This window comes from Haliotis rubra, unplaced genomic scaffold, assembly GCF_003918875.1.
Source record: "Haliotis rubra isolate DU_JTF1 unplaced genomic scaffold, ASM391887v1 Scf554, whole genome shotgun sequence".
Taxonomy (NCBI): Eukaryota; Metazoa; Mollusca; class Gastropoda; order Lepetellida; family Haliotidae; genus Haliotis; species Haliotis rubra.
Genome location: NW_025767251.1, coordinates 43,356 through 54,412, shown reverse-complemented (window position 1 = coordinate 54,412; position 11,057 = coordinate 43,356). Strand labels below are relative to the sequence as shown.

General features: G+C 39.2%; 1 protein-coding gene across 1 annotated transcript; it reads right to left on the bottom strand.

Annotated features, from left to right (window-relative positions):
* Positions 1–392: 392 nt before the first annotated feature.
* LOC124253810 (palmitoyltransferase AKR1-like) lies at positions 393–1,067 on the bottom strand. Its single transcript, XM_046687655.1, has one exon. It carries the CDS (start codon positions 1,065–1,067, stop codon positions 393–395), a length of 675 nt encoding a protein of 224 aa, XP_046543611.1.
* Between the last annotated feature and the right edge of the window lie 9,990 nt (positions 1,068–11,057).

The following is an 11,057-nucleotide window of genomic DNA, read 5'->3' as shown; positions in this document are numbered from 1 at the left end:
AACATCTCCTCGAGAGTAAGCAGGCATTTTCTCCAAAACCATCGGCAATCATTCCCTATATAGTACTAGGGTGGGGTCTATATACCTATATGTCTCTCTAACGCTGTTTCTAAGCGTGACACGCCCCTGTGTCCTTATGATCATAAATGATCCTACAGAACTGACACAGAAACACATCTACAGTTCCCTATGCCCCAAGGCAAAACCTATTAAAAAACAAATAAATTACCGGTGTTTAACATTATATGTTACATGCTCGTCATACACTAATTGGTATCTTTCACTCCCTGCATAAAACAATGTATGTTACTTGCAAGTCATAAAATAAGATTGTCCCATTGTGCTATTGGTAACCGCTAACGGGATGCTTCATATAAACCTACAAGCTGCACTTATTTCACTGGACAGCCCCGAGAAACAAGAACGTAATACACGTGACGTTTTCTTTTAAGTTTTGCTATCATGGCTGCTGTTTCCCCGTCCTTGTTCCTGGCGTTAATGTCTACCAGGTTCTGTGAGAGGATATGCTTCACCATTTCCACACGTCCACCTAATGAGGCCAGATGAAGTATGTTATAACCGTTGTCATCAACTAGGCGAGTAAGACCACCTTTCCACATAAGCTGGTCAAATACTGTGATACGTCCAGCATTCGCTGCCAGCATCAGTGGTGTTCTTCCGAACCTTCCTCTACTGTTAACGTCAACCGTGTCTTTGGATACGATATACTTAACAATCTTTGCATGTCCACTAGTTGAGGCATAATGGAGTACGTTGTTATGGTGATCGTCCACGTGTGATACGTTAGCTCCCATACACACGAGTAATTCAACAACGTCTCCGTGTCCAGTCATTGTAGCTATCATCAAGGGGGTGACCCTGCCTCTTGCTCTTCCGTTAATATCAACACTGCCTTGTGAGAGCAGATACTTCACCATACTCACATGTCCGCCCGTGCAGGCCCAGTGCAGGACGTTGCGGCCATAGTTATCCACTTGTGACACATTTCCTCCCATACACAAGAGGAAGTCAACAACGTCTATTTGTCCCCTCTGAGCTGCCTGCATAACGGGGGGGGATGATGCATGTTTTTAATATCAATACCGTACTGTGGGAGTACACACCTCACAATACCCGCATGTCCACCCTTGTATGCCCAGTGAAGGATGTTCTTACCATCATTATCCACTTGTGCTATGTCAGCCCCTTTTCTGCTGAGAAAGAATAATATTTTGCAATGTCCTTCCTTTGCTGCCACCATGAGTGGTGTCCTTCCATGCTTCTCGTCTCTGCTGTTGATGTCGACCAAACCCTGGGAGAGGATGTGTCTCACTCGGTCCAAGTAGCCCTTCCTGCAGGCATCGTGAAGTGGGCTGTTAGTAAATGAGTCTTGCTTGTCAACTTCATGGTGGTTCCGTTTCACACCTATGAATGTGTATATGATTATGTTACAAATGGTTAGCATCATTCATTGCAGTATATATTTAATAGAATAAAGATTTGTGCTGTGGCGGTACGCACCCCTTCTCTGGATCCGCCTATGGTGTGTGGGGCCGTCTCTTTTGAACCGATTCTGGAAGCTAAACTATGGTATTGAGGCTTACTTCTTAAAACGTGAGCTAAATACTCATTAACGTTCATTTGTAATTGGACGTTCTAATGTAAAGTCTGATTTTACTTTACTTTGTTTTGTGTTAGAAGCCCACTGTGATGGTCACTGATGGTATTTTTTTTTAAATTGAACACTGTAGTTTTCTATTTTTACTTACCAAAAATCGACGCGTGAAAATCTTAAACATTTATGGATTTATAATGGCAACTGATGTATTTATTGATGATTATCTTGTATAAGTGGATCTTGTATATACGCATTACTTAAGCACCACCTGGATCCAAGAGCAGTCTAGCTGGGCAATCATACCCTCCCAGCAGGCACATCAACGTTGTTTCAACGTTGAGAATAGGTTGATCCTCAACGTTGAAAATAGATTGAAAATAGGTTGTATATGAAAGTTTTTTTGACGTAGATATCCGACGTGGAATCAACGTTGAAGTTTGACCGATTATCAACGTTGAGAATAGGTTGATCCTCAACGTTGAAAATAGATTGAAAATAGGTTGTATATGAAAGTTGTTTTGACGTAGATATCCGACGTGGAATCAATGTTGAAGTCTGACATATTATTAACGTTGAAAATGGGTTGTTCCGTGGTTGTGTCTGGGAGGTATTACGCTTTCCTGTAAATAGACTCGCATTTCATCTTTAAACTACAATAAAGTAGCACCAAACTCCTGCATCCAGCTAAAATACCCAAAAAGCTACCTGCAATAAACAGTGTTCAAACAGAAAATTGCAGTAAAAATATTTACCTGATAAAATACTTGGTTACAATTCCACATTCAATATAATGTTCATTTAAGTTTTATGTCAGTTGGACGTATAATTCCAGTAAGAAGAAAAGAGTATTCCAAATTAAGAAAAACTATTTACTGTTGTATTGTTACCTTGAAAAGGTGAAAATTGTCCCGAGAAGACATTTTGTCTGAATTTCAGCTCTTAGACAGACCCTGAATAAACACAATGCAATTACTTTCACCATGAAAGGGATCCAAGATGACCAGGAACTATACCTGGAGACAGCACATAAAACAAGTCACTTTTCATGAAATCTTTATGAACACACGCGCACACAGAAAACGTGGTTTAATGCATAATGTAAAACATCACACATGACATAGTCTGTAGGTGATCTCTGTTGTGCTAATAACACAATATCATCTGCATATAGCATCAAAGTGACATTTACGCCACCAATTTTAATACCACAGTTCAGATTTTTCAACACAATTACAACTCCAAAAACACAATTATCAGCTCCTCTTCTTTCTGCCACTCCCTGCCTGGCGGTCAGGTGGATACTTCAGAAACGTTTCTAACTCTTTCTTGAAATTTGCTTCGGATGCATTCCCATCTCATTCCCTTGAGATAGGACACATTCTGAAATTTTATATTTAAATACATGAATAAGTTATATGGAAGATATATTGTCTTAAATGATTCAAGTATTTGTTTAATCAATCACTTGAAAGGTTCATTTCACTGCTGTAACTTGGCATGTGAACATATGAACAGCATCAATACAAAATATGATGAAAAGTGTAAACAATTTATATTTTTAACCGAAGGAATGGAAGTTTTCTTAAACATTTTCAAAGAAAATCCTCATTTGCAAGTTGATTATTTAATTAGACTATGAATTACCGGTAGGATGAATTAGACGATGCTTTACTGTCATATATTATTTGCTATGGTCATGATGAAAATGCTGCACTTGGTAATTAACTTACCAGAGATGATTGAATACAACCTTGTATTCTTAAAAGAAAACTTGCCGTTTTGCCCATCAACATTCATTCTTGACATCAAATTGTTTGACATTGTCCTGCAAAACAATGGAAGATTGTTGTTATTCTGTCAGATTTAGTTTTCTTTAGAGATTCTCGGAAATGATTATTTCAAATTAATAGGAGTTGAACTGATGTAGCAATTTTGCTACCAGGAGTCATAATTTGTAACAAAAGCAATTTTACATTAAATGATAAGAAAACAAAATGGGTGGTGGTTCACAGGTCAAAGAACAAGTCTATTGTGGGAGGTCTCCCAACACCATTTGTTCCCAAACACAAGGAAGTATGGATCATGGAGTTCTGAAAACAATAATGAGCTCTCATAAGTATACAATATATTCTCAAGTATCTACTCTCTCTCTCTTTGTCATTTGTACACTCATAAAACTCAGATAAATAACTTTTTATAATTCATAAATGTTTACACTTAATCTCTTATAGGAACGCTTAGAAAATCTCTCATATAATGAATTATGTGTGCGTATTATCTGCGACGTCATAACTATGCTTCTCTGAATCATGAACAATAAAATAATGAGATTAAACTCTACATTGCCAGAAATAATCTATCATACCATGAATAATAAGACATTGAATAACATCTCTTACAACTCCAATCTACACTCAAAAAGACTTAAATGTACTCGTAAACAAACATCGCTGGCTAACGCAAATTCTTGGAAACAGTGCATCTCTGACACTCAATTCCAAGAAATGGAAGTCCTACTGTATTTGACCAAAGGGGTGACAGGTGGCCAAAACATATTGAAATGTAGGTCATTCACTGAAAATAACTCTGATTTAAAACACTACAAATATACACCTTCTCTCTAATATACTCGATAGATGATCTTAACGGGGGAACATGTACATAAAATGCTGATATCTAACAACACCTGTACTTTAAATAATGGACTCTTCCAAATCTCGGTATGTTTCACTGCACACATATTAGATTGCAAATAATGAAAAACCTACCCTTAGACAATAATAAAAAACATCATATTCAAATTCTACAGCTGACCAAATACCTGAAGAGTGTGTTTCCCAGCAATAAACATCTCTATATATATCTATAAATGTATGACTTCTGTCCTCTCGCGTGCTATCTTGCATCCAGCTGTTTACGGCGAAAAACAATATGGCGCCAAGCAAGGGAGTGCTCATTAAACTAAACATCTCCGGGAGAAATCATTGTCAATTTTTTCTTTTAAATGATCAACCTTAATATATAAATGAAAACAAAGACCAACTATTTTCACCAAAAAGACCAAACATTATCACAAATATTCAAAACAGGTGGTAATGAAAGAGCATTATCATCTTTCTCTTAAACTTTGTGGTGGATATACTGGAAACAAGTGAAATGTTAAAACGCGTTACCTTAGCCTTGCTCCTTTTATGTGATCCACAAAATTGCTGCCACCCAGTGTTCGAAGATGAGATTTCTGCAAATTCCATTAAAATAATCTTATTTCATAATTAAATGTTCCTTACATTAAAATTACTTCTTTTGTATGTAAGATTGTAACCTTTAAGAGACATGAATTATCATATCCCATCCAAACAAGTGTAAGAATGAAAGTCTGTGGGTGCAGTTTTGTTAATTGTCCCATCAAAGAATCATTAGTGAAGTTACACTTTATGTAAATAAATAAAAGTTCAAATAAATTATATACAATTTCATCCTTAACAAAGACTTTCACAAGACATTTTAAAGTGAAAATTTTCGTTGCATTTCCTTACGCCATTCTCCACCACCCCTCCCCAATAATATACATATGTTAAAAGGGGTTCAGGGCGTGCTCAATGCATCATTTACTGATAGATCTATTCAAACGAACAAATGTTCATAATAATGGGATGCAATATAAAATGTTGATTAAACCTATCCGATTTTGTATAGCTGCCCTTAGGGACCGTTCATAATGTATGGCTTTGGGGTGATGTTGATTTTTATGTACAATGTGAATTACACCACCCCCCCCCTAAAAGTGTATGAGTATGTACAGAATAAGAGACGGCCCACCCTGCATGTCATGTACATTATCTATGACGCCCTCTCCCTTCCCATAATTTCTAAACATAGTGCGTGTGTACAAAAATGCTGACCCCTTAGCTCCCTGAACAAAATGGGTGACACCCCACCCCACCCCACCCCACCCTCCAACCCTTACAATCAACACCCCACACCCGCAGCCATATATTTAATTATGAACGGTTCCTTATATTGATGTACTTCATTGATTATTTGAAAATGTATATTTGCAAAATTCAAATCAGGTGATGGGTACGAAAGGAAATCTTATTCGATTACATAATAAAATGCCAAATATATGCATGCAAATATATTGAAAAATAACAAAACAAACTTTTGAGAAACATGTACTGTGACATACCGGTAACCTTGTGAGATAAAACATGAGCCCTAATTCGGAGTTTCTTGCTACTGCTAGATTTAAACGGCATTCCTACGTTTTCATTATACATGAAGGACATACTTACCAAATAAACACCAGCATGCCGTGAAGATGGTGAAAATAGAACGATATTGCGTTGAACTTCGCCAAGGTGAACTGACAACGATCAGCTGCCTTTGCGCGCGCGATAATTGTGCGCATGTCCGGATATGGCCAAACGAGGCGATCGAAAGGTCAACATCTGGCTTGTGTTTGAAAGCAAATTGTCGGGAATTATACAATTTTCACAGTTTTGTGGGAAAATATCAAATGTAATGCAATTTGATAACTGATGACTTTATACCTAAAACTGCGATTTACGTAATATTTCCGTCCGTTGATCGATGCACAATCAAATAATATATAAGATTATATCTGTCACTAGCTCGATCTTGATCTTTTATGAAAATAATGTTCCGAAATGATAGTTGATATGTTGGATACCTATTACCAATATGAATTATGTATCAAATTTGCCAAGGAAACAATTAGTTGACATTTTGTTGGTTCCTTACGTTGAAACAACGTTGACAACTAAACGAATCTCGACTAACTTTCTTTGGTCGCATGATAAACGTTGAATCAACGTTTATGAAAGGTTGATCAACCAAACAACCAAAATTCAACGTTGATTCAACGTTGATTCAACGTTGTGTGCCCGCTGGGCTAGCATGCTAGATAAACATGTGAAGTCCCCAAGCTCATCGGGGTCGTATCTGCACTACAGTTAATTGAACTCACCGAAAACACGACAGCACTAAAAATACTTCACTTGACATGGCAAAAGGTAGAGCTTTCAAAAATACACAATGACAAGTTATTGATGTGTATGTCGCAGGGATGTCCTGTTGCAATATCGGCGCCAACATTAAACTCCTCGTCATGGGGAAGCACATGGCCGCAGATAAAGTAAAGGATCGTCCATGACGTGGGAGACCAAGGTCGATCTGTGACTGCCATGACTATGTCCTAATTTGCCTGACATGACCTAATCCCACGACCCATGCCAAAGAACTGCTGCCATCACCTATTTGCAGAACAGTCCCTAGTATGGTGATCTACCTTCTGTTGTTGGTGATCTATAGCCTGTTTTTATATTGTATTGTCCAAATAGTGTTATTATTTTTTAACTTCACAAGCTAGTTTTAATTCTAATTCTGATATTCTAGTTGTTTTACTGTCCTTTGTCGACAGGTTTTTAATAATATACAAATATTCCGTTTCGATGTCAAATATGTTTTCGTCACGATATGGCTGAAATATTGCCGATGTGACGTTAAATATTAACTCACTCACTCACTATTTGCAGAACAACGCAATCAAAACATTATCGTGACACACAAACAGCCCTGATATGAACCCCTAACGAACATCTTCAGGAGATAACCAGGCGTTTTCCGTTTAATTGTGCCGTACACCAAATGAAATCTTGTGACAGAGGACAGTCAAAACTAGGTATTCATTTAACCCTGAAAATTTAAGTATCGCAACTTCCCTTATTTGTTCATGGTATCACCATTAACCACAGCAAAAGAACTTATCCAAACCTCAATTTACCTTACTATCTGGATAACTTGACCTTTGGGGAATTATTAAATGGCAAATCTAAATGCAAACAGAAAGAACGCTGTAATTTCTTCAAAGAGCCGGACGTGGTGACAATATATCATGTGCTGATAATGATGGCTATACAGCATTTCATTCTAGATGGAGGACTTGTTCCAACACATCAATATTTTGTACTGAAGGATTTCTCTGGCGTATTCTGCGACCCATCAGGTCTCAAACATGCTGAGATCTAGACTTCTGGGGCCCTTACATTCCAGTGACATCATGCTAGACGTGCTGCTTCGTGCTCCAGAGACAACAACGGACCCCTATAAGTCGTCTGGCGCTATATATTCGTCCGATTGTAGGCGATTTCGTACCATTCAGAGTCACTAACGACGATGTAAAAGCCACACACACCACTTGACATGAACGGATGAGGTCTTGTGATTCTGAGGAGTGTTTTACCCTCCCACAGTAGTTGTCACTGATGGTCGACCTGAACAGTGACAGTCCTCAACCCCTTGTCTGCTGATATTTTCTGGCCATTCGGCTAATAATCGATGAATGACAACCTACAGTTCTTGCAACAACGCTCAACGACATATCTGCATTCCGCATACAAATGATTTGCCATCTTGTCACTTGAGGAGACCCCCTATTTGCTTATGAAGGACGAAATCACTTGAATTTCCAAGATTTCGAGCTGTGAGAACAGTTTATTGAAACTTTGCTTTTTGACATTTTATCAATTTGTTCTGAGATTCGCAACCCTAATCGTAGCACGTGCATATCTAAAAATCACTGTATACCCCGAAGTGTCAAAATAATCATGCAAACATATTCACGATATGAAAATACATGGCTAAATCAGGGTTACAAATCACAGGTGTTGCGATACTTTTTTCTATGTGTATATATTGGTTAGCCCTTTCTGCATATTTGACAATTTATGTTCAGCGAACTTAGGGCTTTTTTGCTGATACAGATGAGCTAATAAATATGTTTCAATCGCCGTCTACTTTTGATCAACGATAACGCCGATTTAACATATTCAATGTCTACTACCAAGGGGCTATGCGTCACCCAATCGTGTTACTCGTGGCAATATGTACTGTAATTTGCAACCCTTGGGCATTCCTGGAAAGTCTGACGGTTCGAATATTGAAGTTATGTTCCACCAAATGGTTAATATACTGAAGCAATTTAGCATATATACTTTCTAAAAACTGAAGATAACAAGCGTGAATGAAGTATCTAACGTTTGAAATGCTTATTTAAGACGTCTTTTAGACCTACTGTCCGAGTTCAAATCCATTACATGTTATATATACAAACAGAATCGCTAAAACGTAAGAATTGGGACAGAAGCGATTTGAACCAATGCCACGACTTCCCCCTGTTGCTTAGACAATGCAATGTGATCATGTAAATGAAAATGCACGTGCATTGCCCTAGGTCTCATGCGTTTAAGGCAAGGGCATTAATGGGACAGAAGCCTTCTGAAAGAATGCCGCGACTGCGTTTAAATGAACGGGAAGGTGCTCTAGGACTGCTCTAGGCAGGGACTTCACAGACAGGCGTTGCCAGTCGTTTTAATGTCAACTAATCATCCACAGGCTGTCTTGTCAGTAGACACAAACAGGAGACCGTTCTCGACCGGGTCAACTTCCGGTTACGACGGCTACACAAGACCGACAAATTCGACTCCAAGAGCGCTTCAGGACGGCAACAGCATCGAACACAATTGGCAGACATGGGAGACGAATCAGCCCCATTACAGTCAGACGGCGGTTGAGACACTCCGTGGTCCCATATTGCAGCCCCGACACCGTCAGCCCCTCCGTTGATTTGCGCAGCAGTATAAACGTCGACCACGGCCTTTCTCCCGTAGAATTGTGCTTTTTGACGAGTCAAGAAGGTGCTGTGTTTCCTTTGTTGATGGAAGAGAACTAGTATGGCGAAATGGTGATGGTTACGCCAATGCATGTGCCAGACAGCAAGATCGATTAACAATAAACGCACGTTTCAGAGGCGATCTTCAGGTTATTCAGGGCAATCTCACAGTACAGCGCTATGTGGGTCAAAGTCTAGGGCCTAAAGTCGTTCGTTTGCTGCGCCGTCACCAATGACGTCAACGTCAGTTGATATTCCAGCATGACAACGCACGCCCCAATGCCGCTAGAGTGACACAAGCCTTCCTTCAGCAAACTGGAATCACTGTGATGGACCGACCCGCTTATTCACCAGACTTTTACCCCACTGAAAAATTGTGGGACGAACTTGGGAAGCAAGTTTGAAGACGTCAGACACCTCCAGCCAACGTGGCAGATTTGACCTTGGCCTTGCAACGAGAATGCAGGAACATTTATATGACCTGTATCTCACTGATTCTATGCCCGTATGTATCTATACCTGTGCCAGAGCTCATGGAGGCCACACGAGATACTGACTGTGATAACGGAGTTGCCTCAGTTTGGAAGACGCTGTGCATGTCCTGTCGACAACATTCCATGTTTTTTTCTTCAACAGCCTGAATGATTATTCCATGTGTTTTTGATAAACAATAACAACTGATTTCATCCCATGTCTTGTTTTACTTTTTCTCATATCATCATATCAAACTCGGCTATGCGTTTTCAAAGTGCCTCAGTTTAGCTGCGACCTGCTTTATTTTGGGCTCTATTTCTAGATATATTTGGAATACTGTTCCAAGTGTTGTTAGACTCATATGACTCACTACCCACTTGTACAAGTGAGCATGACATGTTCTAAGTGGTGTTGCTCTAAGATATAAGGTGGGTTTATCTCTTCTTGCAGGGACCCGTGAAGATCCGGGGTAGAATAGGTCTTCAGCAACCCATGCTTGCTACAAAGGGCGACTATGCTACAAAAGGTGGTCAGGCTCGCTGACTTGGTTGACACATGTCATCGGTTCCCAATTGAGCAGATCGATACACATGCTGTTGATCACTGGATTGTCTGGTCTAGACTCGATTATTTATAGACCGCCGCCATATAGCTGGAATATTGCTGAGTGTGGCGTAAAACTAAACTCACTCACTCACTCTTCTTGCAGGTGAAGTGCAAGGTGAACATGAAGCAACCTATGGTACCCTTTGACCATGATTAACCCTTCAGTGACGAATGTAGATTTTAGATCGAGTGTTTCCTAACAGAACCTCGAGACAACAAAGTAAAAAAGTCAAACCTGTACCCTGTTCACAGATGGCTTTTCTAGGCCGAGTCTCGAAACATCGTTGTGCAAGTCTGCAAGTCTCGGATGCGCAGGGGCCAGTCAGAACCTTTAAAGAGAAGGAATAAACGTGACTGTATTGACATTTCCATCACGAGGGATAAATATGTCCAAGCTTCATCAATTAATGTCTCTTTTAAATATCTAGTTTTCATTTAAAAAGTGTTGATTCATATTTTTTTGTAAATAGATCAATGTTATTTCAAAATTGGTAGATTTAATTTGCAACTGAGATGGCTGTACCCTCAAAGGGGGTTTGAAGTACTGTAAAAATATTGTTCCCAGGAGAGGCTTTCAAGTGGACGACATTTTCAAATTTATGACTAACAACATGTCCGATGCAATTCCCTATTTTGCCTTGTATCATATGTTTCTGTGTTGTTGTT